This window comes from Symphodus melops (assembly GCF_947650265.1).
Source record: "Symphodus melops genome assembly, chromosome: 9".
NCBI lineage: Eukaryota > Metazoa > Chordata > Actinopteri > Labriformes > Labridae > Symphodus > Symphodus melops.
In genome coordinates this window covers 1682645-1710609 of record NC_136699.1, presented here as the reverse complement: position 1 = coordinate 1710609, position 27965 = coordinate 1682645, and the positions used below count along the sequence as shown (strand labels likewise).

General features: G+C 46.5%; 2 protein-coding genes across 3 annotated transcripts; one reads left to right on the top strand and one right to left on the bottom strand.

The window, feature by feature from the left end:
• Nucleotides 1-15: 15 nt before the first annotated feature.
• Nucleotides 16-13582, bottom strand: stag3 (STAG3 cohesin complex component). Of its 2 annotated transcripts, XM_079353036.1 has the most exons (32): nucleotides 13462-13580; nucleotides 13088-13136; nucleotides 12209-12305; nucleotides 11818-12006; nucleotides 10922-11018; nucleotides 10592-10668; nucleotides 10071-10275; nucleotides 9836-9987; nucleotides 9452-9649; nucleotides 8817-8915; nucleotides 8275-8354; nucleotides 7728-7835; nucleotides 7302-7398; nucleotides 6810-6912; nucleotides 6613-6716; nucleotides 6292-6384; nucleotides 6000-6092; nucleotides 5577-5777; nucleotides 5371-5438; nucleotides 5190-5277; nucleotides 4973-5053; nucleotides 4671-4763; nucleotides 4110-4278; nucleotides 3578-3711; nucleotides 3031-3132; nucleotides 2501-2634; nucleotides 2290-2412; nucleotides 1948-2132; nucleotides 1547-1736; nucleotides 1238-1336; nucleotides 991-1078; nucleotides 16-355 (listed from the first exon to the last, which is right to left on the bottom strand). In XM_079353036.1, exons 2-32 carry the CDS (start codon nucleotides 13114-13116, stop codon nucleotides 305-307), a joined length of 3627 nt encoding a protein of 1208 aa, XP_079209162.1. In that variant the 5' UTR covers nucleotides 13117-13136; nucleotides 13462-13580; the 3' UTR covers nucleotides 16-304. The 2 variants fall into 2 exon arrangements, with proteins under 2 accessions (XP_079209162.1, XP_079209163.1); XM_079353037.1 differs by lacking the exon at nucleotides 8817-8915 and having other exon boundaries at nucleotides 13462-13582.
• Nucleotides 13583-15511: 1929 nt separating this feature from the next.
• Nucleotides 15512-27710, top strand: gpc2 (glypican 2). The gene is made up of 11 exons (XM_079353038.1): nucleotides 15512-15937; nucleotides 17722-17880; nucleotides 19475-19609; nucleotides 21345-21520; nucleotides 21613-21693; nucleotides 22192-22357; nucleotides 22781-22911; nucleotides 24268-24414; nucleotides 25470-25606; nucleotides 25998-26170; nucleotides 26263-27710. Exons 1-11 carry the CDS (start codon nucleotides 15760-15762, stop codon nucleotides 26541-26543), a joined length of 1764 nt encoding a protein of 587 aa, XP_079209164.1. The 5' UTR covers nucleotides 15512-15759; the 3' UTR covers nucleotides 26544-27710.
• The last annotated feature ends 255 nt before the right edge of the window (nucleotides 27711-27965 follow it).

Sequence of the window (27965 nt, the reverse complement as noted above, 5' to 3'; positions counted from 1 at the left end):
CAAGTTAAATCACACTTGAAGTATTACACTCAATCTTCGTTTTATTCAACAAATTGTGCCAAATTAAGCGCCGTCAACATCAGTGCAACAGTGACATAAAAACAAAGGAGAGACTTTTTATTTTTCTGCTGTACACAAAAGAAACACGTTTGAATATTTGGTACATTTAATTTAATCGGCAACATCTTTATGAACACAAACCATAATAGTTGTCTCTCCTCCTAAAACAGAACTTGTGAATGACAGCTGTAGGAGAACCCAAAACGTAGAGACGTAGAACTGTGTGTCCAGGTCTCTGGTGTCCTTAGTCAAAGAGCTCGTCCAGGACGCTGGTGGATGTGTGGCGTGTGGAGGGCTGCGGAGGACAAACGGTTAAAAAAATGTTTAAATCTTTCAAAGCCTGCAGAATTCAAGCTCCTCCTTCTCCTCCTCTTCAACCAGTGTAAATAAGTCTCCTCTTCATTAGCGTGTATGAAGTGTGTTGTTGTAAATCCACTCTGATCCTGTATTTGATCACGTCTATAAACCCCTCTATTTCAGCCCTGCTCAGAACAGGCTGTTTCTGTGTCTGTAGCTTTAAATATGTAAATGAGCTGTGTCTGACCACGCCCCCTCTCTGGAAGGGCTCGGGTGTACTCGCTGCTTTCTGGCTCCATGTCCTATTGTTTACGGTGAGAAGGCAGACTCAGAGGGCAGAACAAACACCCACCTGGGGGAGGGGCTACTGCCCTTTGTGATGTCATGAAGGGAAAATCTCCGAGCAGCCCGTTTGAGCACACATTTTTTGAAAAGTGGAGCAGGCAGAAGACGGAGAGGATGGACTTCTCATAAATGGGGGGTTTGTAGACGGGCTCTCTCACATCGTCTCCCGTTAAATATTACTCGAGTAATTCTAGCGGGAAACGCTGGACTCTGTTACCATAGCAACCGTACACCTGATATGAATGAGTGTTTAATGTTATAACCATCATGAGCACTTTGTCCGTTTACCAGCGTGTATCCAGACTCATGGTCCGAGTCACTTTCGTAATCTTCGATCTCGGCTTGCTCTTCATCCTCATCCTCGATCAGAGAGAGCCTGGGGACGGACACACACACACACACACACACACCTTAACTGCCGTGTCATCATCGGCCTTTTCCCGTTTGACTGATCAGATAATATTTAAGCTGAACATTTGCACGCTCCGCAATGTGATGCGTCGTGAACATCATGCTACCCTCCTCCCAGTCTTACAATGTGAGGTGCGACTCCAGGTCGTGGTGGTCTGTGGAGGGGGCGGAGCTAGAGGAGAGCTGGCGTCGTATGGGGGGCTTCACCTTCTGCATGCGAGACCTGTTGAACGTATATTTTCTTTCAAGCTTCTTCCTCCTTCTGCACTTCAACAAATTCATCTTTATCTCCTTATTTCAACCACAGAGAAGAAGTGTGGCAGAACGACCTTCACTCAAGAGGTCGACCAGATTCTGCAAATCTCCGGCATTTGGTACACGACCGGCAGGAAACCAGGACTGATGAAACCAGGATGATTACAGCTCAACCTACCCCGAGGAGAACTCATCCTCAGACTCAATTACGTCTTCGCTGACGTCAGGCTCCTCGGCGCCGGGCTTCCTGGAGACCAGCTGCTGAGCAGGTCGTCTCTGGGCGGTGGAGGTGAGGGCCGGCGTGGGCAAGCTGCTGTCGATGCTGCTGCTGTCCAACCAGGATCCTCGGACTGTGCTGGGCGCAGAACCTGGAGGAGACGAAGGTGCCAAAAACCGTCTCACTTAGTGAGTGGATCTTCTCTGTGTCACCTGCTCCTTCTACATTGTTAAAGATACAGACACACTGAAGGGGTTTATTTCTAAAATAAGGAGGAGTAGGTTGAGGGGGGAGGGAGAGGGGGAGAGAGAGAGAGAGAGAGAGAGAGAGAGACTGAACACACATCTGTCAGTCAGTCTCACCCTGATGAGCGACCCTCCTGCGCTTAGTCGCAGGGGTGTTGAGTGAAGAAGCAGCGCCTCCCCCTTCCTCCTCCTGCTGCTCTACGGCTTTAGAGGAGGAGCGGCCCTCCAAGGAGCGCTGATACATTTTGACTGACGGCCAGGAGAGGGCAGCATCGGGACACTCAGACTTCAGAAACCCAACCCTGCAAGGAGAGGAACGGATAAAGCTTTGTTAATATTCAGCCTGATATTAAATTTGAAAGAACGAGAACATCATCAAAGGGGATCAATCACCCGCTGAAAAATAAAATCTGTATTGACAACGGGTCATATATGTCATGTGGTGTTTGAGTTTCTCACAGCAGGGCGCGGTCCTGCTGAAGCAACTTGAAACTGAACTCGCTGAGAATTTCCAGGAAGGTCACATTCGGGTGCTGCTCTTCCACATCCTGCGGTTCTCGAAATGCAAAACATATACCATCCCTACAAACAAACAAAAACAAATTCAGCCGATCGTCACGTAAGACCTGCTGTCGTCTGTCGTTGTTTATCAGACGTGTGTGCTCCTTACGTGTGCAGGGCCACCAGTGGTTTGCGTACACGATGCAGATCGATGCCAAAGCTCATGGCAAGCCTCTTGGCCAATTCTCTAATCTCGACGAGATCCCTCCTGCTGTGCTCCTCCGTCAGCATCTCCGAGAACAGCTGAGCACACAAACACAAACTTCACACCAAGCGGACGCAACGTAAACATCCCTCCAGGTGAGGCCTGACGGTTCGGCTCGTTTGCTGGAAGGTCAAAAAACACTGAAGGCTTTGTGAAGAGAGCTCGAGCTGTATTAAACAGGAAATATAAGTTTCTTAGACTTAAAGCATGAAATGTAAATAAACCAGAGAACTGTATGTGCAGCGAGGAGCAGCACGCACACGAGAAGGAGCAAAGGCGCCCCATAAAACGAGGAAACATTTAGTTAACTGTAATCAATCTGGAAACACGCAGAGCGTCATCATCTTGATTAATCACATTTTTGACAAACTGATATTTTGAAGTTCTCGTTAAGCAGTTAACCAGACAGAGATCAGAGAGGAGGAGGTGCACACCTGCTGCAGACTCAGGCACACGGTCTTGGCGCTCATGATGGGGTTGATGAGCTTGCTCTTGCTCAAAGTCTCTTTAACGATGTCGCCGAAGTCTTTGAAGTACTGCGGAAGAACCAGAACGAGATTTAAAGTTAATGAAAGGAGGCTGAAAGTGTAAAATAAATCCTTCTCCTTTTAGTCACCACTCTTCCCTCTGACTAATCGTTAGCACCTCGCTGCTTTTCAGACGCTCACCCTCCTCCGAATCTTTTACACATCCTCTCTTATTTCTCCTGTTTTAACCCAATTCAATCCTCGGAGCGACGAGGCTTCAACACAGCTATAAATTTTACAATCTCTGAACAGAATGCACTTCACATGTGCAATCAAATCTGTAGGGACCCCACAGAGTGTACACAGACACACACACACACACACGCACGTCAGGGCTGAGTCTGGGCTTGTTCGAGGCCTTTCGCTCGATTCAACATGTAGATATACCGACACAAACTCCAGTTCCTGGATGTATATTCCGCTTTATTTAACGGCAGATAAAAACTCGGCAAACCTTGCTGTAGTGCTTGAAGACGTTGGTGGCAGCGCTGAGGTCCAGCACGCCGTAGACCACCAGTTTACAGTAGCCAGCCAGCTGGTTGCGCTTCCTCTGGAGAAGAGTGATCCTCGACTCCTCGTCATCCTCGTCTAGAGGAGGAGAGACAGACGGAGAGAGGAAAGGTAGAAGATGGAGACTGGAGCGGCAGAGTGAACATTTGAACGCTGCGATGAAAGACTGGAGTATGACTTGGGAATTGGTAGTGTAGTGTGAAATACTAGGGGGGGGAAGGTTGGTTAGAGCAGGAGATTCTCAAAACAAGACATCAAAAGCCGAGTCTGCAGGCGTTAAGGAAGAAAGGCTCCTCTGGGAGAGAGCTGGCACTGTGAAGACGGAGCAGTTTGTTTCATAAACTGCTACAAACACACGAGGAGACACAGTCAGACTTCTGTAGATTAAAAATTGTAGACGAGGATTGGATCGTCTTTTTGCTGACGGAAAGAACCAAACATGTGCAAAGCAAAGAATTTGAAGCGAGTCAGAGTACCGTTGAGATCAGCGTCCTCCGATTCGGAGAAGACGTAGTCGAGGAGGAAAGCGGCCATCTCCGAGCGCAGCGTGTCGGACGGCTGGTGGACCAAAGGCTGGAGTGCGGGTTCATAGCGAGCTGAAGTCGTGCTGTACAAGAGCAGCACGTCACAGAGCAGCTCGAACGCCTGCAGAGAAACACACAGACTTTCATATACACATCACATTTTACACACAGAGTCAGTCAGCATGCAAAAACACACAAACTATTTGAACTGTTTATTATGTACTCTGAGTATCGACAGGGACTGAAGCTTTCTGTAACATTAGCGCCCTCTGCTGGTGCCCCTGCAGACTTGCACAGTGCAGCCTGTGTACGTCTGCACTCTGCTGTCCCCCTGTGATGAGTCGATTCGTAAAAATCTCAGCTGAAATTCGTATCCAGAAAAATCCACAATGCAAGTCGCACCGGTATGAGACACAAAGTTTTAAACTGTCGTCCTTTGTAAGGACCACATAAAGATGCTTTTTAACCCAGAGACCTTCAAGAAGTCTCGAGACCGGTCTACACAGATCCTACCTGATCTCTCATCTCAGCCTGGTTCACAGACAGACAGGCCTGACAGACGCTGCAGAAGGAACGCATCTCATTCTTCAGAAGCTTCAACTCAGCCTGAAAACAGACACAGAGGAAAAGGAGGTCTCACATTGTGACACAGGAGCGTCGCAGGTTCATGACAGGCAGGGAGAGAGAGAGAGAGAGAGAGAGAGAGAGAGAGAGAGAGAGAGAGAGAGAGAGAGAGACATGTTTCTAAATCTTGAATAAAAAAAAGAATCAGAGGCGGCGTTGGAGCGGGCGGCGATGAGATCAAAAGGAGGAACCTTGGATGGCGTGGAGTTGACTGCGTTTACTTTCGCCCACATCAGGTGGAAGGCTGCACACTTCAGAGCCGACACCGTGAGCTGGAATCAGACAAAGAAGAGAAGAGAACATGATCTTACTAATTTCACCGGGGTAGATTTACTAAAAACAAAACAAAACAAAAACAAAAACGTAAACCCCCCCCCCCCCCCAAAAAAAATCTCCTTCCCCACAGACCTCCTTGTCGAGCTCTCCAGACTCCATCATGCTCTTCAGAAGCTCGAGACAGGTGTTGAACAGCTTCCAGCCCGTCACGTCTTTGGCACTGGAAGGTACACAAACACACCTTTGCGTAAGACGTGGCGTTTACTGCACGACTGTTTTTTTTTCTTCACACGTCACGAGGATGCACGTTTACCTGCTCAGGGCCGCGACCCTTTTTAAGGCAGTGGCTGCGCCGTACAGGTCATCCTCATCTGCAGTTCCCTTGTAAACAAACAGAAGAGACGTTCAACACAGACATTTCTGACTCCTGCAGCAACGTGTCCGTTGTGTCCTCGGGCAAGGCACTTAACCCAAAGTCACCCCCCCCCCCCACCCCCCCACTGTGTGATAGCTCCACACCTGCAGCAGGTCATTTAAGTAAGAGCTGAAACACTCCGTCAGGTCATCCAGCAGCTGGCCGAACGCCCGGTGAGCCCGGGAAGAAAAGGTGTAGCTGTCAGAGCAAAGGGCGCTCGCCAGGTTTGCACACGCCTCCAGCACGGTGACCTCCGTGTGTTTCTTCACGATGCTGCACGTCTGAGACAGCAGCGAGTCCAGATGCTGAAAAACCAAGAGAGGAGGAGAGGTCACCAGTAAAGTTCTGCGTCTTTGTTCACTTGATCAGCAGCAGACGGACGCCAGGAGAGAAGGCGCATCGCCCTCTTTAAAAACAATTCACCTTAGAGAAGGGCGCCGTTATATGACAATATGACACTCCCAGTTTTTTAACTTAAGGATGTGATGGTCTATTATGTTGGTCCCAAACGTTTCCACCCCTCCTACCTTCTCCAGTGTGGGAGCGCTGCTGTACATCTCAAGGTCGAAGTAGAGAGGCGCTCTGAGGAGGAGGCTCACCTTCGATGCGTCTGCCGAGTACTTCAGGTCAGCGAGGAGACGAAAAAAAACACACGATCGGTTTTTAAAAAACGGTCATGAATATTCAAACTGTACATTTGGACCCTTCACAGTAACCTCAGCTCTCTTCTCGATGTGAACTACGCGGTGTACCTGGCCTCTGAGGTCAATGAATGACATGAGCGTTATTAAGTGTGCACACTGAAGCTCGGGGTCGAACCTTGGCCAGCAGCTGTGGCAGTAAGGGGATGAAGTGTGTGGTGAGTCTTCTCCTGTCCTGCTCCTGGACCTTCCTGTCCTTCGCACTGAGGATCTGCGAAGGTACGTTCAGACACGTGTCAGCAGTGTAACCATGTTCATAATCACCAAACGTCGACCTGCGACTCACAATGACATCATCAAACGGTTCATTGGACGATTATTTATTTCCCCATTTCTTTTTTTTCCCAGTTTCCATCCTTTATTCATAAACAGAACAGACAAAAAGTACAAATATTTGATCTGCAACCGAGGTCGGGTTTAGGTCCTACAACGTCCCCACCTTCTTGCCTTGTGTTCTCCCCACAGGCGGGGTCGCCTGTGCTGCCTGTCTGATGGCACACATCATCAGCTCTATGAGGGTCCCCTCCTCCTCGTACACCAGACCTGAAGCGCAGAGAGGGAGAAGAACTGAGTGGCTGATGACGACATCTCGTGGTGTGTGTGTGTGCGCGCTCACGCTCTCGTCCCGCTCCTCACCGGACTCCTGGAGCAGCAGCATTGTCATGGTCTCCCAGTCTCTGAGCACTGATCCTGCAGAAGACCACAGACTGTCCACCAGGTACAAACCGTGCTCATGGAACTGGAAGGAGAGTGAATAAAAAAAGATTTGGAGATACTGATGTTTGGTGCCGAAAAACTGGACCTCTTTGGCCCGACCGCTACTTAAAGGCGCCCTCTGCGGTCCTTTTGGAACTACGAACTACGAGCTGAAAGGCTGAAGCCTGTTCCCAAGCCACTCACACTGCATGTCTAAAAACATGCATTAGAATAGATGACTTGGAGGAGTGAACGTCTGCTCCTCCACAGTGCATCTCTCATTTTAGGCTGAACGGAGGAGACGGCCCAAAGATCAAATCAGGATCACATCGTGGACTTGAGTCACGCAAAAGAGACCCCTGTGTGACCTCACACCCCCTTCCACCAATCAGGTGAGGAGTGGGGATGTGGACGGATAAAAGGAGACATTACCTCGCTCTGGATGTAGAAGCAGATGAGGATTTCAAAGAAGGCGGCTGAGTCCCTTTTCTCACTCTCCTGGTCGTCACTGGAGATCACACTTTTCAGCCTAACACAGAAAACAAACACTTCTGAATCTATGAGAAATATAAAAGATATAAACAATAATATTAATGCTTTTGGATACGTCTGATGCCACTGACTGTGTGGACATAAAAATCTGAATTTAAAAAGTCAGGGTTGGACACTTCCTGACATCAATAACTGTTGTGCTCTGAAGAAGGAAATACGAAAAGCCGGTTCTGTTCAATGCCGCCGTTTGCTTTAAATGCACCACAATGACGTCATGACGGCGAAAAGCACCGTCAGCCTCGTCTGCATCGCTACGTATCCTCGCACAGCCGCTTCGACGCTCAGTCTGACCTCAAACTTACGTACTTGTTGTAGAGAAAGACCCCGGCTGCGGACGCCAGGCCTCTGTGTGAGGCGTAAACCAGGGGATAGATGTGGCCGCACTCTTCTTCTCTCAGGCCGTCTTCTGTTTCCCTGCAGAGGGGCAAATGTAAAAATCACTAACAGATCAGTTCGGGGGATTTACATTCAAACACTTAAAAAGGTTTAAAGGCCCTAAAATCAGAATTTTTTAAAATATCATGTCATCTTTCTTGTCATTGGTCCTAAAAGCATCTCATTCACACGGGACGTGAGTCAGCGGTGTGACACGTTGGCCGACGTGTGAGATCACGACTCATCCTGTGAATCATCAGCATCCATGACAAAGACTGTAATCACACGCGTGAGTCACCGCTGCACCTCTATTGTTCAGGAGCTGGACTTTCATTTGTGCAAAAAGCAGGGTTTTATTTACAGATACTTTACACTCCAGAGGAGACGGCGTTTGGCTACACAAAGCAATGATTCAGTGTTAAGTGGAACTGTCTGATTTTTAAATGAGGGGGCACTTTTTAAAAAAAAAACTCCTCACTGGTGGATCAGCAGCAACAGATTGATCACTTCCACAGCCACTTCCGAGTCCTTGTCCAACACCATGCTGAGCATCCTCTCCTGCACACACACACACACATATTCAAATGTGCCTTGGCACAGTCAGACATGCCTGATCATACCAGCACACAGAAAGGCTTAAAAGCAAAAAAAAAATGAATCAATGTAACCACAGCGAGAGATATGCATGCATACACACGGCATGAAAACCATTTATCTGCTGCAACACATGTGGATTAATGGGGTTTAAATGTGCTAGATAAGGGCTCATTAACTGCCAGAAAATTGGCCACAATTAACACATCCAGACACACGCAGAGACAAAGAGGGAGACACACAACAACAAAAAAGCAAAAAAGAAAAAGGGAGGGGGTAAAAATACTGTGAAGAGGGACGCAGACAGACACACAATAAGCTGAAACAATAGATTAAAGAGGCAGACAGACAGGCTGAAGCAGACAGACAGCAGGGAGTAGAGATGTATTAAACGTGGTGTGAATCCAATCCAGAGGGACGCCTCACTTTAAATCTGCTGGTGAAAAGCTCCAGGCGGCCAATGAATTCCTTCTCCTTGTACAGACCCTGCAGGGCTCGCACACACTGCAGACGCACCGGACTTTGCTGAAGGAAAGTAGAAGAAAGTAGAAAGAACAACACACACACACACACACTTATTAGTGTCTGTACAGACAGAGAGCAGATATCTATTCGCAGTGGACGTCTCTCTTTGTGCGAGTCTGAAAAGTATTACTGAGTGAATATTTGTGCGACGTTGTTGAAAATGATTAAAACTGATGTCAGGGGGGAAAAAACTAAAAGAACGAGCAAGATTGAAAATGCTTGAATGAGCTGGCGTCCTTGAAGGTTTATAAATCGAAAATGAAAGACGTGGGAAGCAGATTTTACAGGATGTTGATGTTTGCAGCTCGACTGTCTGAACTACTCACTCCCAGATGATTCTCTTTTCATGCACACTTTCGTGTCTCCGTCTGTAATTTTGTGTTTTTGTTGCTGAATGTCCCGGCCTGGTCTCCATTAAAAAAGACCTTCTTAATCTCCCTGAGACAAATCTGACATATGATATCCCCACAGCTGCTACGTAAAGGAACAAGATGACAGTGACACTCGGGCGTTGTCGTCTGTGTGTGCGTCTTTACTTTGTCGTGCAGGGTCCATCCCAGGTATTTCAGATATCCGTCATTCAGGAAGTCTTCAGGATCCGTTTTCATCCACACGCTCAACTCCTCCATACAAGCCGCCCGGATCTCTGGCAGGCGGTCTCGATAACGGTGCACAAACACGCCGCGGAAGGTGACGTTCATCATGGAGGACACCTCCTCTTGTTTCTCGCGCATCTGCCAACAGAAAGACGTGAAACGAGTTCACAGTACCCCATCGTGTTTGACCCCCCCGCAGTTTTCTCTCAACATTCATCGTTTTGTTTTTATTTCAGTTGACTTGTGTTTCTAACGCTGATGTGGCTGCTCTGTTTGACCGTCCTGACCTGCCTGTTTTGTGTTTGCATCGTGTGCATGAGTCACCTCACTGATGGACGCCTTCAACTCCTCCAGCCTGTCAGAGGCTCTGTCGTGCGCCCTCTTGCTGCTCTCCGCGTCGTATCGCCGCTGGGTGGTCTGCAGCTGAACGGACACGATCACAGCCGCTTCCACCAGCCCGGTCATCAACTTCAAGGCTAGAGGAAACATGCAGGACGACAAAGCTGGTCAGAAATCCTCAACCGCATGTGTAACAGCTGTGTTGTGTTAACGTGCTCACCGAGCAGGGTACTGGTGTGTCTGAAGGCCCGGACCTGAGAGTCAGACAGGCCGGTGAGCAGAGCCAGCAGGCAGGGAAAGAGATGCTCGTCGTACAGGAGGCTATTCTGACAGGAACGCACCAAAACCTGAGCAAACTCGCACAGGCCGTTTTTGAAATGCTTCATCCGGGGGCCGGGAGTCACCAGAGGATAGTTCACTGAATCCTGGAGGAGGGGAGGAAAGCCTCTCAAACTGTGCACAGTGTTGTTATGGAAGCGAGAAGCGTGGATTCTACTTTGCTAATTACATCAGGGGAAAAAACAATGTGATTAACTTATTAACACGTGCATTTATCTTCATTAGATTTTAATTAGAATGTACCATCACGGCAGACTCAATCCCGAGGATAATCACCGGGGCTACGGATGTCGTTTGACTTTTTAATATTCCAGCAGGATTAATAGAAGTGAGAAGACGACAAACTAGATTCAAACTTTAGGAACAATCTTTGCTTTGGGGATTCGTAAACGCACACTTCACCTCGTTGAACTCTTTGGTTAGCTTGCCGATTATCTCGGCGTTCTGCATGCTGTCGAACATCCCTCTGCTGACCACACCTGGACAGAAGCAGGAAATGTTAACAATGAAGTGACATAAACAGCTGATCAGAGTTCAGTTTTATGAGATGGTCTGATTTCATTTCACTCTGACAGATACTGATACTGTGTGCTGTGGATAGACAGGCGATTAACGAAGCACTGACAGATCAATAGCTGACTGCTCATCACTGCCTACGCTCAAATCGGAAAGATAATCTATTGAACTTTGACTCCCACCCCTCAACTCGTTGGCTCTCTGTTGATCTCTGACCTTTGCATCCACAGGAGCGAACAATGAAGTTGACGAGCACCAGCAGCCCCGCCTCTCGGCTTTGCTTGTAGCTGTCCAGCCACTCGTCTACCACCGTCTTAACATGACAAGGAGAAAGCAGCCAATGAGAACGCCCGGCTCAGATCAAAAGGGAAGTTGGTTATGATAACAACAAAGCTTTAGAACAACATTATTGATGGTGGTTTTTCACATTTCTTCCATTATCTCTTTATGTTTCACTCAGTAACATTTGAATCTGTTGCACTTTGCTCACATTTTCATCTTCTTTGCATAATCATGTTTGGCAAGCATGAATCCCTTCAAAATAAAAGGCCACTGCTCGAGAACAGCTGTCATGTTGCTAGGAAGAGTGTAGGCTAACTTAAATTGTTGGAACATTTGTGTTGCAAAGAATAAAATCTGTGAAAAGCACTTTGTTGGATTCGCTGGATGTGCTTCGTGAAAGTGGGCCGTCACCCAGAATCACCATCTGTGTTGTGCTGCTGCTCTCCACTGTAGTGCCAGACCCCTTTTTATTCCGGCTCACCGTACTTTTTTTGTCTCTCTTCCTTTTGTTACGTCTTCCTTCTTTTCTCGTCTTTTACCAGAGGAGATCGGGGCCCAGCATAACAAAGGTAGGGATGGACGCATGCTGTCAATCATTGACCACACAACCTAGCTGAAAAAAAACACTTTCCCCTTATTCCCGTATCAAAGGCAATTCTGTAGAATCACATCAGTCAGCCCGTGACAGCAGATGATAATCTCTCTCATTGTCAGCTCTTAAAGCCTTGTTTCTGTGCTCATTACATATGCCTCCTTCACCACCTCCCTTCCCTTCATGTTTCCCTCTGTACCCCCTTCCCCCCTTTGCTCTTTAGCTTGGGTTCACTCACCACCATGGCACTTTTTCCAGAGCAGACAGCATCGTAGATATCCTGTGCACTGATGTCCACTCTCCCTACAGGTCTAGGAGAGGCCCGCCTGGACGTCCCTCGGGGGTGCTGCTGCTGTAGGGAGCAGTTTGGAGGAGAGGGGCTGGACGACACTCTTGACGCAGCTTTCCGCCTGGGTCTCTTGGGTGGCTTGAGATGAAAGAAAAATGGGAGGGCAGCTTAGCAGGGGGTCTTAAGTGAATTGATGTTGTCAGCTGCATTAGAGGTAGCCATGGCAAGATGAGGCGCACGATTTAATCACAGTGTTACTGTATTATGAGTTACGTGTTGTAAGAACAGAGCCCTGATACTTACCCTCTAAATATTCTGAATGAGAGATAAAATAATTCACCTGAGGACCAGGCACGGCCGGTTTTCTCCTCTTTGTGGCGTTTATAGTGGCTTCATAGTCACTTCCAGAATCAGAGAAGTCATCCAACTCCTCCAGACTAACAGACAAATAGGAAAACATTTTAAAGACAAAGCTAAGAATCATTAACCACTTTTATTTAAATGATTAAACGAACAAACAGCTCGGCAGGTGTGGTGCAAAACAGATGCTTTAAGCTTTCGTTCGTGGAGGCTTGGAGGGCCAAAAGAGCTTATGAAAGTGGTGTCCACCCTTCAACACGATGTGGAGCTACAGCACGAGCTTATTTACCATCTCTTCAAAATGACACGTTTACCTCACCTGACAAGCTTTGAATGGTCAGATAGTTAGCGATCAAATTTGTATTCATTTATTTTTTTGGTTACCATTATACATGATATGCTATCTTTGACATCCTTAAATTTATGCAAGGCTCTAGACCACCACCACTGTGCAGAGACCATCTGACCAAGAAAAGGAATCTGGAGAACTAGAACTGACAAACTGCACTGATGGTCAATGTCTGGATATGAATCTCAAAGAACAAATTTAGGATTTAGTAGATCTAAATATTGATCACACTAAAGTTTAATTTAAAGTAAGTCTGTGGGAACAGCTAGAAACTATCTGGAGCTAAAAAACAAGAGACAGAAAAACAATGCCAGCAAGAAGGCAAGCTGTTATCAAGGCCAAATAAATAAAGATGTTTAGTTTTCAACAAGTTTCTGAAATATTTGTGGTCTAATACTTTTTTTAGGCATTGAATGTTCAACAACTTCTCAGAATTATTTACAACAACAACAACAACAACAAAAAATCTAAACAGTCTTCACACAGCATCAAACGGTTGGTTAAAGTTACCCTTCCAATGTGGAGTCAACGTCAGACATATTCGGAGCACCGGACCTTCCTACGGTGTGGGAGAGGGGACAAAATTAAAAATGCAAAACTTGCTGAGATAATGTCAGTAATATTAAATTACTGATAGCGCCAACAGCACACAAACATACACTAATAGATGTTAAGCCAACTACGTAAGTTTTTTTAACCGACATATTTGACATAAATTCACAGGATTACATTTTTAATCCATAAATCTTTTTCTCATCTGTTCAAACATAGGCTGCTGTCAATTTAGCTAAGTTTATCTTTTTGATAAGTAGCTAGCTAATTTATAATGCGGAAATTAATCAGTATACATAATCCGCATACTAATAATTACAGAATGAAGTTACCTGAATGCAGCTATTGATAATAAATCCTTTATTTTGTGCTCTGGTAGATTCTTCTCTGTGGCTAACGATATTAAAAGGGCGCGAAAGAAGTGTCTTGCGCTGGATAATCAGCAACTCTTAAAATCACAGATGATTGGCTCTTTTTTTTAGGTTCGCTTGATGTTGATTGGTCAATGCAGTGCGTTTCAACGGTCACGTTGCTATGGGCAGAATAATTTAGCTTTTTTTGAACATTTTAAAACATTTAGCCTACAATTAATCTCCGATTTATTTAAGAACATGTAAAAGGAAATGTTCAACTAAAACAAAACAAAAAGACACAAAAAATGCTATGATGATGATCCCTGTTCAGAAAAGTCATCAAGTTTTATTCACTTGATATTGGGTTTTTTTGGGCTCCTAATGCTAGTTAATCAGTTTGTCTTACTTAAAGCTTTTAAATCCCTTAAATGTATTTTCCATTTAGTTACTATTTATTTTAGACGGAATGGTTTCACCCAGAAATACCTGGATGGGTTGCTCTCCAACCGTCAATATTATTCAAGCTCTCATCAATGAGTTGAAGTAATTAATTTAATGATTGGTGAATATCTAAGAAAACACCTCTAAACTGTTTTACAGTTAATTTAATCGTCCCTCTTTTCAAATATATTTTCTTATACTTATTTAAAGACAGTTCCCGTGAAACCTTGTGAAAAAAAAAATCCACTCTGTGTCCTTCTGTCCAGTATTTGGGACCCTGAGGTGGTGGCTGTTGTTGGTGGGCTCAGCTGCTCCCCGCCCCTCCACCGCAGGCTCCTCACCCTGACCCTTTCCCCCCCTCCCTGTTGGTCTCGGTTGATTCATTGTTCGTTTGATAGGCTGCTGTATCAAGAATCAATTCAAGCAGAGTTAAACCCAAAACTTCCGGCGCCAACCTTCAAAATAAAGCTTCTACTACTGAACACATTTGGACTGAACAATGCCCCCCCTACACACACACTTCTCAACAATGTCAGACACCTTTTCGTAAAACTGCTTGCAAGATTGATTATTGCTGTAAAAACATTTGAGCATTGAAACAGTGACCAATTAGAAAACTGTGTAAAAAAAAAAAAGGCTGTCTTAGATTGTCTTTTGTGACAAGCAATTGGAGAAACCGTGCTGGTGAGACACCAATATGTTAGGATATACAATTTTGTCACAGGAATTTTTTTGTCATCCAGCCACCAAGAGAGTTTTGTTTTTTAAACTCTTGAAGCCCTTCCTATCCGTCTCTTTTATTTTGTACTTATATTGTTGAGTGATATTTACTTTCATTGGGTAAAGCAGCTGAAGAGAGACAGGGAACATTTGTGAGGGGAGAGAGAGGGGGAACGACATGCAGCAAACGGTCAAGGATGGATTCATACTCACGGCCTGTTTCTAATGATGGAAGTCTGGGTTTGATGAAGGCTGAGGCTGACCGTGGGTTCAAAGAAAGGATCCTGAGTGGATATACCAGTATAGGTAAACTAGGGCCAAATCTCAATGTCCACAATGTTTAAATCTGTGAGGGTTCAAGGTTGACCCACTGTCAAATCATAAAATGTGTGAGGGATTACAAGCTCTGTATGCACCCTGATATCACAAGCATATAGGAACAGCTGATAGAAATTGTCTGGCTACATTTGCTTTGAAGAAACTGTTTGCACACTGTCCCAGATTCAAATAAACTAGACTGTCCGTAGGTGGGCTTATCTGCAGATTTAAAATGATACAGAGCATTAAGATGTGAAACAATCTCAGGGGAATTCCACAACAATGCAAAGGTAAACAAACACCATTAAACAATAAAAAATTTGATTTTGTTGAATTGGGTTTTTTAGTGAGTCCCATCTATGAAGAAGAACACCACTTCCCCGCAAAACTTTACTTTTATTTTGAAAAACCATCATCTTCCCCGGCGTAACGCTGCTAACTCACGTTGTCTTGACAGCCAGGCTGCTGCTGCTGGATGAGGAGGGTCGGGAGAGACCCATTCATTCACTCCCTTCACATCTCCCCGGGAGGACAAATTAACTGCACACGGTCGGTGGAAACATATGCGTGATGAGACAGAACATCCCGGATGCATCTGTTAATTGCACTCATCATCAGGAGGGGAGAGCTATGAGTCATTTAAACCACTGACGATTTGGGATACTCTTTGGACTTTTGCGTGCTTTCAAACCGGCCACTCATTCATTTATTTATAAAGGAGCTGCACCCTCAGTCTGGTTTCTTAGACCCCCCCGCCCTCTGCTCTGCTGTCAGTGTCTGAGTCCCCCGCGGTGCAGGATGGATTCCCGACTATGCATCTCCAGGTATCCGCTGCTGGTTCTGTTCTGCGCGGCGTTTGCACTTTCGGGGACCCGGAGCCCCATGGCTTCAGCGGGGAGGAGCTGCGCCGACACCCGGCAGGTGTACTCAGAGAAGGGGTACAGCACAGGGACTGCACCGATGACTCAAATCTCCGGTAAGACTCTGCACCTGGCTTGCAAAATTTAAAAAAAAAAAAAATGAAACTGCTCACCAGTCCGATCTTTTTCGGTTATTATATCTGTTTTATAATGAAATATGAGTTAGAATATCCCCAGAAGTGAGTCACTCATCTTTCTCTTGCTTGATTAAGGTCGCTGTAAACTGGCTGCTCACCACCCAAAATATTCTGAAGGGGAACTTTAGCAGAATATGAACCTTTTCACGATATCCAATAAAATGCAAGGTGGCTTTACACTGCTCCATCTGCACCTGGGACACAATGTGAGAGATCATAGCGAGTTTCCCCCTCAAGAGAAATAAGGCAGGGTGGTTTAAAACAAATTACACCCAGCCCCCTCCTCCTCCCCTCTGTGCCGTTTAAATAGGATGATTAAGGGGATGAGCAAATTGCCAACACCGGTGCAACAAAGAACCTCGCCCCTAATTAGTCTTTGCCTACTGCCCCACTGGTAAATCCCCTGCATGCACCCATAGGCTCTACTCACTGTGATAATCTCATCTGCAGGATTTAAAAATAGTGTGTGGAATTCAGTCTGCTGCATTTTGAGTAATGTAAAGTTTTGTTCCCAGGCTGGGATAAAGACATCAGCATGGGGGCGTTTAAATGTGAGGGAGTAAATTCTGGATCACTTAAAAAGGGTCTGAAAATGTTGCCCACTTTGCAGAGGTTCAGCTTTGCATGTAAAGCAGTGAGAAAGTGAGTGTGTGTGTGTGTGTGTGTGTGTGTCTCTGTTAGTGTGTTAGCACCAGATAGATCTGCAGCTTCATCTGCACACTGTCTAAAATATAAGTGCAAAATCCCAGAGCTTGCAGATTTCTGAGGATTATTTTGGGGGAGCTCTGCTCTCTGTGTGTGAGTCCCAACTGCAGTATTGATTGATTGTGCGTGTGTGTGTGTGTGTCTGGTGTGTGAGTGTGTGTTTGTGTTGGGCTATCACTGCCTGAGTCTTGGCTCACTGTCCCGTGGGCCAGGGGAGCAGATGGCCGGGAGAGCTAAGGATGAAGAGAGGCAGTTTAGAAATGGAAATAGAGGGATGAGAGAGGGCTAATATAGTGAGACACACAGCGAGAACAAAAGGAGGCGAAAGAGACGAACATGAGCGAGGGTGGAGTTGAGAATGACACTTTCCCTCACTGTAGTATCAGCAGTACTATTCAGAGTGTGTTTAAGATGACAGAAACACAGATTTTAACCCGTGTTCCTCGTTCAGCGTGCGGCGGCGGCGGCGGTTGCTGCTGCTGTGTGTTTTCTTTTTGTCTTCCTCCCCTGGTTGTCGTTTGCATATCATTACCTCTCTGACATATCAAAGAGCCAACCTGAGCTGACAAAGAAAGACCGATTTGAAGCTGAATAATTCATGCAGGGAAATTACAATCCCTCTTTTCCATCACACCTTTTTATCTTTGATAAGATTTCCTGCACACAGGAAGAATCGTCTCTCCCATAAAATCTGTTGACCTGATAAAAGACTCTGATTGAGGACAGACCTCATGTGTCTGTGTGTGTGTGTGTGTGTGTGTGTGTGTGTTCAGGTCTAATAATCACTATTATTTCTACCTCTTTGGGGGGTTTTTATGCCTTAATTTTAAAGATGGGATAGTGGATAGATTTGAACCCGGACAATCCGCTTAAAGGACCACAGACTCCGTGCATCAGGCGGGTACTTACCACTATGTTCCCGGTGCCCCTGTGATAATTCCCTGTTGATGTTATTTCTCCACTTTTTTTCCCCAAACTTGTTTTTTTTAATCTTCCAGGTGAGCACCTTCGGCTCTGCCCTCAGGACTACACCTGCTGCTCCAGTCAGATGGAGGAGACGCTGGCCCTCCAGAGCGAGAGGGACTTCCTTAAAGCGGTCGAAGAAAACAGCCAGTTCCTTCTGACTACCTTTACCCAGAGACACCGCAGGTTTGATGGTGAGAGGCCGACCCTGACTTATCAGTCGTGCTCTCTGAAACGTTGTGTGGTCTGTAATAATAATAATAAAAAAAGCATCCCTTATGAAGCCTGAACAGGGACATTTGAAGCAGCACTAACCGCACTGGTCTCCTGGTCTCGCCCTTCCCATCTACCCACTTTGAGTGACAGCTGATTAAAAATCTATTTAGGATCTCCGCCTGCACAGTTCCTCTCAGATGGTCCGGTATCTGGGAGGCAAAATTGACATTGGCAGTTGAAAGCAGCGATGCGTACACACTGCAAAGCTCTTAGCTGTATTTTATTTATTTTTAATTAACTCGACTCGAGTCGACCGCGGCTAATTTTGAGTTATATAAACTTAGTCAACTCACAAGAGACAGATCAGTTCTGAAGCAGCACAGGTTGAGATATCCTGACTTGTAGTTCTTTAAAGGTCACATATTCTTCTCCTCTTCAATAAGTCTCAGAGCTCCTCTTCATCATGTGTGTGAAGTGTGTTGTTGTAAATCCACTCTGATCCTGTATTTGATCATGTCTATAAACCCCTCTATTTCAGCCCTGCTCAGAACAGGTTGTTTCTGTGTCTGTAGCTTTAAATATGTAAATGAGCTGTGTCTGACCACGCCCCCTCTCTGGAAGGGCTCGGGTGTTTACTCGCTGCTTTCTGGCTCCATGTCCTATTGTTTACGGTGAGAAGGCAGACTCAGAGGGCAGAACAAACACCTAGCTGTGGGAGTGTCACCCACCTGGGGGAGGGGCTACTGCCCTTTGTGATGTCATGAAGGGAACATCTCTAAACGGCCTGTTTGAGCAAGGGGCTACTGCCCTTTGTGATGTCATGAAGGGAAAATCTCCAAACGGCCTATTTGAGCACACATTTTCTGAGAAGTGGAGCAGGCAGAAGACGGAGAGGATGGACTTTTCTCATCATTGATCGAGTTTGTAGACAGACTAGAGAGAGAAACATGGGAAAGTAGGATAATACTAAATATAGGGAAGACATCGGGCATCTGTAACCTGCTGACATCATTATGACATCATCAGTGCTGTGACCATAGACCTAAATCAAAGTCTTCTGGGAATCTCACCACGGCCAAAGAACGTACCTCTCTGCTTAAATGAGGTGTAATGCCCCTTTAATCAAAGGTTTCAGTGTAGGAAAGTTACCGCCGTCTTTAATGACTGTTTCGGAGGATTCAGCCCACGCTGTCTTGCATTTTGCATGCATGGCTGTAGGTCTGTAGCGGCCACAGCTTAGATTTTACACTTTCTCCTTCTACCTGCTGTTGACTGCTATCACCTTTTTTTCTTCCCCTCCTCATCCTTTTATATAATGTACGCGATGAATCATTTAAACACGTCGAAGGAGTGGGAGACTGCATATGAGTCCTAAATAGAGTACATGTTGTTACACTCGTTTACCAGCATGCAGGATCTGATGTAACTGTCCCTGTGAGCTGTTCATCTTGGATGGGAGGGGGCCGCCTGTGCGCCCACATAGGTGGAAAACCGGCCAAGATATTAGAGGCAAATAGGAGGTGGGTGACAGATTTATAGCTTATCCTTTTTTTTTTTTCCATCCCTCTGCAGAGTTCTTCAGGGAGCTTATAGACTTGTCAGAGAAGTCCATGAACCAGATGTTTACCAAGACCTACGGCCGGCTCTTCACCCAGAATGCACACGTCTTCCAGGAGCTGTTTGTGGAGCTGCGCAGATACTATTCAGGTTTGTGTAACGCACCTCACCTCTGTCGCCGAACCGCCATCATTCGTGTTCAGACAGACTGATGAGTTTGCAAAGTTGTACAAATTGAATTTGGCATAGAAAATAAAAAGATGGCCTCTCAATGCCCTATCCATTCTCATAAAGGAGCAATCTGTAACGCTGACCCCTAGTGTTTAAAATGAGTACTGCAGTCTAAACTCTAATCACCACAGTGAGCTGTCTGCCCCCCTCCTTCTCACACAGGTCAGCATGTGGTGGACACTGTAGCTTCAGTGTTTAGCCTCTGTTTATCAGTGTTGACCTGATAACTGCTCTCATATCTGGCAAACCCAGGGGCGTCCAAAACGGCCTTCAAAGCCCCGCCTACCTTCTCTGGTCCAATCAAATCCAGAGCATTCAGGAGCAGAATCTAAAGTTAGAAGGAGGACATACTGGCTGCTGCATTGTTGTCAGAGAAGCTTCAACACAGCAGGTTTCCTTCATGTCTGATCAAAGAGCAAGAGAGCTTTATCATTTCATTCACTACTCATCTGACTGATTGGAACTTTATGATAGATTGCATTCAGACACATTTAAGACGAGTTATTGAAGCAGAGATCGATTGAAGTATTTGGCAGCTTTCTGATTAAAGTCTGTTAAGTTCTGAGATACTTTTTCTTTGCAGTGGGTGGTTTAGTGTAATTTTATGAGGACAGCAGAAAAGAGGCAGAATTGACTTCCGAGGAGAATTGAGATGCCAGGAAGATAATGCAGAAAAAAAAGGAAAGATTTGGAAATCCCACAGCTGACTGTTTCTATTTCTGTTTCCCATCGCTCTGTTCTGGCATGACAGCCACTCGCTGGCGAGTCTATCCGCAGGCTGTCGCTGCTTAGTCAGCCAAACGGCATATATTGAGTCTGTATAGTAGACTGCAGAATGGGAGAGGAGCGTAATCTTCCACTTGACTCAGGGGTTCCCAAACTCCTCGGCTGATGACCTCCAAAATAAGTCGTTTTCTTTACGTTGTAGATTCTCTCTTGTTATTTCTCTCAGCTGTAAATAAATATTGTGCACATATATCTCATAAGACATTTTCTAAGGCATTGATTGCGGAAACTCCTGCACACTCCTCATGTTTTGTAAACCACTCACTAGCATTGTGAGGGTACAGCATACTGGTGCTTAAAATTGTGCCTTTTTGACCTCTGTCGCCCCCCGGTGGTGAAAAGAACTACCGACCTCCATTCGATCTGTAGAGTCCTTTATTTGAACTCTGTCGATGTTGTTGTTGTTGATGACTATATACAGTATTAACATTAGACCTCTGGTCACTTCCTGTTGCTTCCCCAGGTGATGAAAAAGTCTCGACATGGCGTTCATCCCAAGTTAATTTTTCAAATTTGATTTAATTGGATCTTTTAGCAGAAGCTGTTTACTTTTTACGACGGGCTTCAAACAGGTGATAAGGATTTTGCTTCCTGTGAGCCGCAGCTGCTCCAGCAGCAGGACGAAGCTGAATGTTTTCTGCGAGGTCAAGCTCGTTATCTTCCAGCCAATTCACCGTGTTTTTCCCGAGCTTCCTCGGACATGTTGAAGCTTTTAAATTAACCCCTTCATTTCCCTGTAAGGCAGCCTGTGTGGGACAGCTGATACAGTACTTTGCCATATCCCCGTCTTTTCCCAAACCGTGGACATGAACCGTCTTTTGTATCCAAGCATGCAGACAGTCTCTCACAGCTGCTCTGGTGTCCACAGGGGGCAGCGTAAGTCTCTCTGAGGTGCTCTCAGACTTCTGGTCCAGGCTGGTGGAGCGGGTCTTCTCTCTGGTGAACCCCCAGTACCAGTTCAGCGAGGACTACCTGGAGTGTGTCAGCAAACACGCCGAGCAGCTGCAGCCATTCGGGGATGTGCCTCGCAAACTGCGTGTACAGGTATGTAGCTTCAGGTAGAAATACGTTAACATAGAACTAACACACTGTCCAGATGTGCACGGTAATCAGTGTCTGTTCTCATCCAAACTCAGGTGTCGAGGGCGTTCATCGCAGCCAGGTCTCTTTCCCAGGCTTTGGCTACTGGTCGGGATATCGTTAACAAAGCAACAAAGGTGAGTGTTTCCTCTTTGCTTTTCTGCTGTCTAACCTTAAAGGTCCCATATTTAAAACACACTTTATGCATGCTTGTGATGACTGCGCTCTAGGACGCGCCTCGAGTCTTGAACATCCGTCGTCTGCGTTGAGGTCACGTGTTTCCAAGGTTTGGTTTCAGTTGTTTTGAGAGAGAGAAATCAAAGCAGCGTTGTCGGTTGGTGATTCTCGCTCTCAGAGGAGGAGAGGGGAAACATCTTCAAGATCTTCGATCGAGTCCGGCTGCCTTTGGATCGAGCTTCGACCCGTACATGTTCAAAGAGGAGAAGAATAATCAGCTACTTCTCCACACCTGTAAAAGGCACTCAGCCTTTTTGCCGATGTTACTGAAACAAACGAAGAGCAAACACAACCTCTCCTCTTCTCTTCTCTTCTCTGACGGTGTTTGTTGCTGCTGCCGACGTGTGATGTTGTTGTTTTTCTTCCTCACACCGTTTCCCCGCTCGTTGCTTCGACAGCTGACTGCAGACGCGGAGTGCGTGCGTGGGCTGATGCGTCAGTGGTACTGCCCCCTTTGTCGAGGCATGCCCTCCCTGCGACCCTGCCACTCGCTCTGTCTTAACGTGATGAAGGGCTGCCTGGCCAATCAGGCCGACCTGGACACAGAGTGGAACAATTTCATTGGTGGGTGTCCTAATTTGTCCGTCCTTAAAGAGAGACAGGACTTTTGTTCGTGAAGCAGACTTCCTCTTTATTGCCCTGTGTCTCTCTTTGACTTCTCACTCCTCTAATGAATTCCTCCTCCATTAATCATTCATGCTGCTCTGCTCCTTCACAATCGATCTGTTTCCTTTCTCCTTTCCTCCAACCCTTTCCTTCCTGCCTTCCTTTTCCCGTGCAGTGCTTCCTCTTACCTTTCCATGTGTACCACACCTGAACACTTTTCACCTTCATCTGCCACCACTACCCCGTCTAATTCTTCTGTAATCTCCCTGACAACTTTTCTTTGGTCATTAAACTTCTGTTCACGTGACCCCTCCCTGATCCCATCACGTAGTAAACTTTGTCGCATCTCTGTTTTTTGTTTCCCCGTCTGTCCTCCATCAGATGCTCTGTACCAGGTTTCCGAGAAGCTGGAGGGCCCGTTCAACATGGAGCTGGCGTCTGACTCCATCTCTGTGAAAGTGTCGGAGGCCATCATGAACATGCAGGAGAACAGCGTCAGCATCTCGACCAAGGCAAGAAGACTCAAAGACAACTCGTACTGCTGCACGTTGAACCCTAACCCTCTAATATGTTTTAATGTGTCGAGATAACGCAGGAAAAATAAGAGTGAAGGTCAATACAAAAAGAAAAACCACTTACCAAGAACAAGACTGAGACATTCAGGGATAGAGAGGAGGTCTTGATTTTAAAGTCTGACGCAGAGACAAGACAAGTAAAAATGATTTGACGTTTGAGATGAGGCCTTCAAAAAGTTATCTTGAGAGCAAGACCAGTTTAACACGACATCAAACCGTCAAGGAGATGCCTGAATCACCTCAGCTCGCTCCTTTAGATGCAAAGAAGCCCCTCAATGTCTGAGCCTCCCTCCCAAATGTCTGAGCTCCTCCTTCTAAATGTCTGAGATCCTCCCCTAAATGTCTGAGCTCCTCCTCCAAATGTCTGAGCTCCTCCCCCTCAATGTTTGAGCCCCTCCCCAAATGTCTGAGCCCCTCCCCCTAAATATCTTAGCTCCTCCCCTAAATGTCTGAGCTCCTCCCCCTTCAATGTCTGAGCTCCTCCTCCAAATGTCTGAGCTTCTCCCCTAAATGTCTGAGCTCCTCCCCCTACATATCTGAGCTCCTCCCCTAAATGTCTGAGCTCCTCCTCCTAAATGTCTGAGCTCCTCCTCCAAATGTCTGAGCTCCTCCCCTAAATGTCTGAGCTCCTCCTCCTAAATGTCTGAGCTCCTCCCCTAAATGTCTGAGCTCCTCCCCCTAAATGTCTGAGCTCCTCCCCTAAATGTCTGAGCTCCTCCCCTAAATGTCTGAGCTCCTCCTCCAAATGTCTGAGCTCCTCCCCTAAATGTCTGAGCTCCTCCTCCAAATGTCTGAGCTCTTGGAGGCTGAGTCCAGACACCGTCAGTCGCTTGCCACCACCTTATTCTTTGTGTCACTACCTAAAGCTCATGAGCACAGGTGAGGGTGTGAATGAAGACGGAGCGGTAAATGCCTTCAGCCTCTTAAGCACGATGTTTTGTTACCACGCTTTTTTTATTACTTCTAACGCTGCACCAATCCACCTGTCAATCTCGCGGTCCTCACAAAACATGGCAGACGTCCCAGCAGTTTATCCTCCAACAGAGAGACTCTCACATCTCTCAGGAAACGGAGAAGATTCGTGGTGGCAGTGCTGTTAGGAACAGGCAGTTCTTTTCCTTTAAAGCTTCGAGTGTTTCGCTGCCTTTCACCAGCAGAGAGTGTGTAAAAGAAAAAACCACAGTCTGTTCCTCAGGTTTGATCTCCAAGCTTAAACTAAGGCTGGCTTAACGAAGACCATGTACGGCTGTTTATACTCATATTTATTGTTGTTGTTGTTGTTGTTTACCTCAGGTGTTTCAAGGTTGTGGAAACCCAAGACCAGCTCCGGGAAGATCCAAACGCTCCCCCAAAGAGTCCGGGGGCAACAGGAGGCCCTTCCGCACCTACACCCCGGAGGAGAAACCCACGACGGCTGCAGGCACGAACCTGGACCGGCTGGTGAGCAACACGCAAACACGTTTTCATCATGTCACTCCTAGAACCTTTTCTAAACGTGTTCATGCTGTTGGCAGTCTTAGAACCGCTTCAGACTCGCTGAACGTCTCCACCGCTTCAGGCGAGGACGAGTACTCGTCTACCCTCTGAGGAGTGGGCTCCACCCACTCTAGGTTACGCAATAGGTGACTTATCCTCTTTGAATGCTCCTGATTTGATAGATGCACGGCTCGTCCTGGCGGCCCCTGGACTCATTTGCGGAGAATAGAGCTCGGGTCTATTCTAGTCCGGCGAGCGCCGCCTGAGCCCCTCTCGAAGCCCCTCCGGTAGGTCTCAGGATGATTTTGATGCTGAGTAGAAGTGTCAAGAACAGCTGCTGATGTAGCTCCGCCTCTGGTCACTTCCTGTCAGCACCCACGTAAGCCGTTTTGTTTGAACTTGCTGACGTTGTCTCCTCCTCTCGAGATCCTCGCTTGTGTTCTGACTCTCTGATGTTCGTCACGTTGGATAAAAGCGTCTGATAAACGATTCCTGGAACTGTAATAAGCCAAAAGGTCGATAAATAAATAAATAAATCTTTTAAAGCGAGTTTGATGCAGGTTAGTTTGCATGTTAAAAAACATGTTGCGACTGTAACATCTGAAACATTTAGTTTCCACATGAACTAGCAGCACACACACACACAAACACACACACACACACACACACACACACACACACACACACACAGAGGAGCAGAGGGCAAACAGCGGATGATTAACGGTGACATCGGTCTCTGCGTGGTGAAAGAAGAAGGTAATAATAAAGAGAGCAGCAGTCAGAGCCCAGACGTTCTCCTGTGACCACAGAGTGATAAAAGTGCTGGAAAAATAGATGAGAGCGGCGAGCAGAGGAGGCAGAACGAGGAGCCGGAGGTGTATCTATTTATAAAACAGAAAAGACTGACCATGAGTCGTGTCAGTCGTCAATATGCTTCCTCCAGCCAGCCGTACCAAACAAGGATATTTTAACAGCAGCTCTGAGTCATGCCCAGTTTCTTTCCGCCTCCCCGCCCGCAGGTTACAGAGCTGAAGGAGCGACTGCGGCCCATGCGTGGCTTCTGGGTGTCCCTCCCACACACCATCTGCAACGATGAGAAGACGGCTGCGGACGTCACTAACGAAGGCCGCTGCTGGAATGGGCAGACCCGAGGGAGGTGAGATAAGAGGATTGGAGGGAGGGGTTCAGGAGCGTGCCCACCAGCAGTGACCCTGACGCTCATCACGTGGGTCTGCTTCTATGCAAACAGAAACAGCCTATGACCACGTATCCGGGCACCGTACGCTCATGTGTGTGTCTGTGTGTGTTGAGTGAGGAAAGAGAGAGAGAGGCGACATAATCGATGATTTAGTGTCTCTCATATTGTAGCTGCAACATTTAAAGTTTTGATGCAAGTCAGCAAGGTCACTTCAACCACCGCACATCCTTCATGGCTCCACTGTCTCGAGGCGTGTCTCCTGTTCATCATAAAGTCGACGCTGCTGTGAGAGGATCTGTCCACGCCTTTTGCTTCTTTTCACGAATGCCTGGGTTCGTTGTCGTCTCAGGTATCTCCCGGATGTGACGGGCGACGGGCTGGTGAGTCAGATCAACAACCCTGAGGTGGAGGTGGACATCGCCCGGCCAGACATAAGGACCAGACAGCTGATCATGGAGCTGAGGGTGGCGACCAATAAACTGAGACACGCTCAGAGCGGACAGGACATGGACTTCATGGACAGTGAGTGTGCCGTGAGAGCGTTTTGTATTTGTTTCAATCAGAAGCTGCTGGATAAGAATGATTTCAGAAACTGCATCTTGTCCTTGTTCCAGGTGAGGAGGGCAGCGGCTCAGGAGGCGGCGATCATGGAGATAGGTACAACGATGATTGGCCAGGTTATGGCCCAAACTCCCCGTCTTACAACAATAAAGCCCCCCTTAGCCCCGCCTCCAACCCGGCAAAGCCACCTCGGATCCGAGAAAGAAACGGGTCCAAGTGGAACAAAAACAACGGGCACGGGAAGGTCAGGTCGGCCTCCAGCCGGCTCTCTGTCTCGCTGCTTTCAGTGCTGTCTCTGCCTTTTGTGGTCAATGTCGCCCCCATGTGGAGATAGCTGGTTATTGCGATCTGTCAGTAGAGCGGTGTTGTCTTCTCGGTCTTCTAAAGCACATTAAGAAATGAAGTAATTCCATTTGGGTACACCAGCAAATCAAAGAGACTAAACAGGCTCAATTAGCAATAATCAAAAAAAAAAACCTGTTTACAGCACAACGTCGTGAGAGCTCGAAGAAAAGAGACTTCACACAAACATCACCTGATAAGTATTATAACTTTATTTTAGTGCCATTCATAAGAAGTTTGACCTTTTGGAATCTGGATCCAGAGCGGCGTTCAGAGATGGAGGGTTCACGTCGGAGGTGAAAAGCCGAATAATAATAATTTTAAAAAAGCACTGAAATGAGTTTGACGAATGTTTTGGAAGGCGGCGCTTACGGGGCAACTTGCAGGTCGAAGCCTCCAGTGAACGTTCAAGAAAGTACAGGAATTACCTGAATGTAGTTTTCCACAGAGGAGGACAGGTACGCAGGACCGGACCGGCCTACTTTCCCTCCCCTTTGTTTTAATAAGCAGAGTAAATAATCTGACCTGCACGTTGCCCTGAAAGTTCTCGTGTTCTGTTTGTCTTTGAGATAGAGATTTCGTTTCCCTCTCAGCGGGAATGTTTACCGCCTTCTCTCACGCGATAATTCATTTTCCTGATCTGTCGGTTTGTGGTCAGGAAAAAAAAAAAGTGTTCACGTAGTTTCATATAAAACCTCTGGGGTTTTTTTTTTGGCCTCGATATCAAAGAGCGTAAAACTGTTTGAGCCCCAAGCGGCGTTTTTTTCTGAATGTAACTCAGTAAAGTTACCTGTCAGGAGACGCTGTTGTTTAATGTAATATATTCATGTTTTTAATTTATTTGTAATATATTGTTTGTTCTAAATGTTGTTATGATTTATAAAGACAGGGTTCTGTGTGTGTGTGTGTGTGTGTGTGTGTGTGTGTTTTATAATGTCTGACGAATGTTCTGGTTTCAAGATGTGGAGGTCGTGTTGATGACACGCTGGTGTGTTTTCTTAATGGCGTGCTTTTCTTACTTGTTTTCAGTGAACACGTCGAGCGAGCTCATAGTTTACAGACACAAACGTGTAAAGGCATCTAAAAACCGCGACCACGTTTACACGAGAACGACGCGCTGAAAAGGGAAAGTGTGGCGTTCAGGCGTCAACGATTGATTGATTAAAAACCTTTAAAAAGTAACTCTGCAGTACCTCACCAGGCCAGTAGATGGCAGTGTGACTTTGCAGAAAAACAACGCGTGAGATGCAAACAAACAAAAAATGGCAAACACACGAATGAACTGAATTGACATGTGCATATTGTCTACATTTATAGAGAAGTCACGTTTTTCCGGTCTCCATGTCGACGGAGACGTTCCTCTATTTTCAAAAGTTTTCCGGAACGCGAAGAGGAAGTTGACCGTGTTCAGTGT

What these genes read in the sequence shown, in the direction of transcription:
- stag3 (XM_079353036.1), bottom strand. Translation starts at nt 13,116, where the DNA reads ATGTCTGACGTTGACTCCACATTGGAAGG. An exon ending in CTGGAGAGCTCGACAAGGAG is followed by an intron (nt 5,054 to 5,189) that starts GTCTGTGGGGAA and finishes GTCTGATTCCAG; the next exon opens with CTCACGGTGTCGGCTCTGAA. An exon ending in GGAGGACGCTGATCTCAACG is followed by an intron (nt 3,712 to 4,109) that starts GTACTCTGACTC and finishes CTCCTCCTCTAG; the next exon opens with ACGAGGATGACGAGGAGTCG.
- gpc2 (XM_079353038.1), top strand. Translation starts at nt 15,760, where the DNA reads ATGGATTCCCGACTATGCATCTCCAGGTATCCGCTGCTGGTTCTGTTC. An exon ending in AGAGTGGAACAATTTCATTG is followed by an intron (nt 22,358 to 22,780) that starts GTGGGTGTCCTA and finishes GTCCTCCATCAG; the next exon opens with ATGCTCTGTACCAGGTTTCC. An exon ending in AATGGGCAGACCCGAGGGAG is followed by an intron (nt 25,607 to 25,997) that starts GTGAGATAAGAG and finishes TTGTCGTCTCAG; the next exon opens with GTATCTCCCGGATGTGACGG.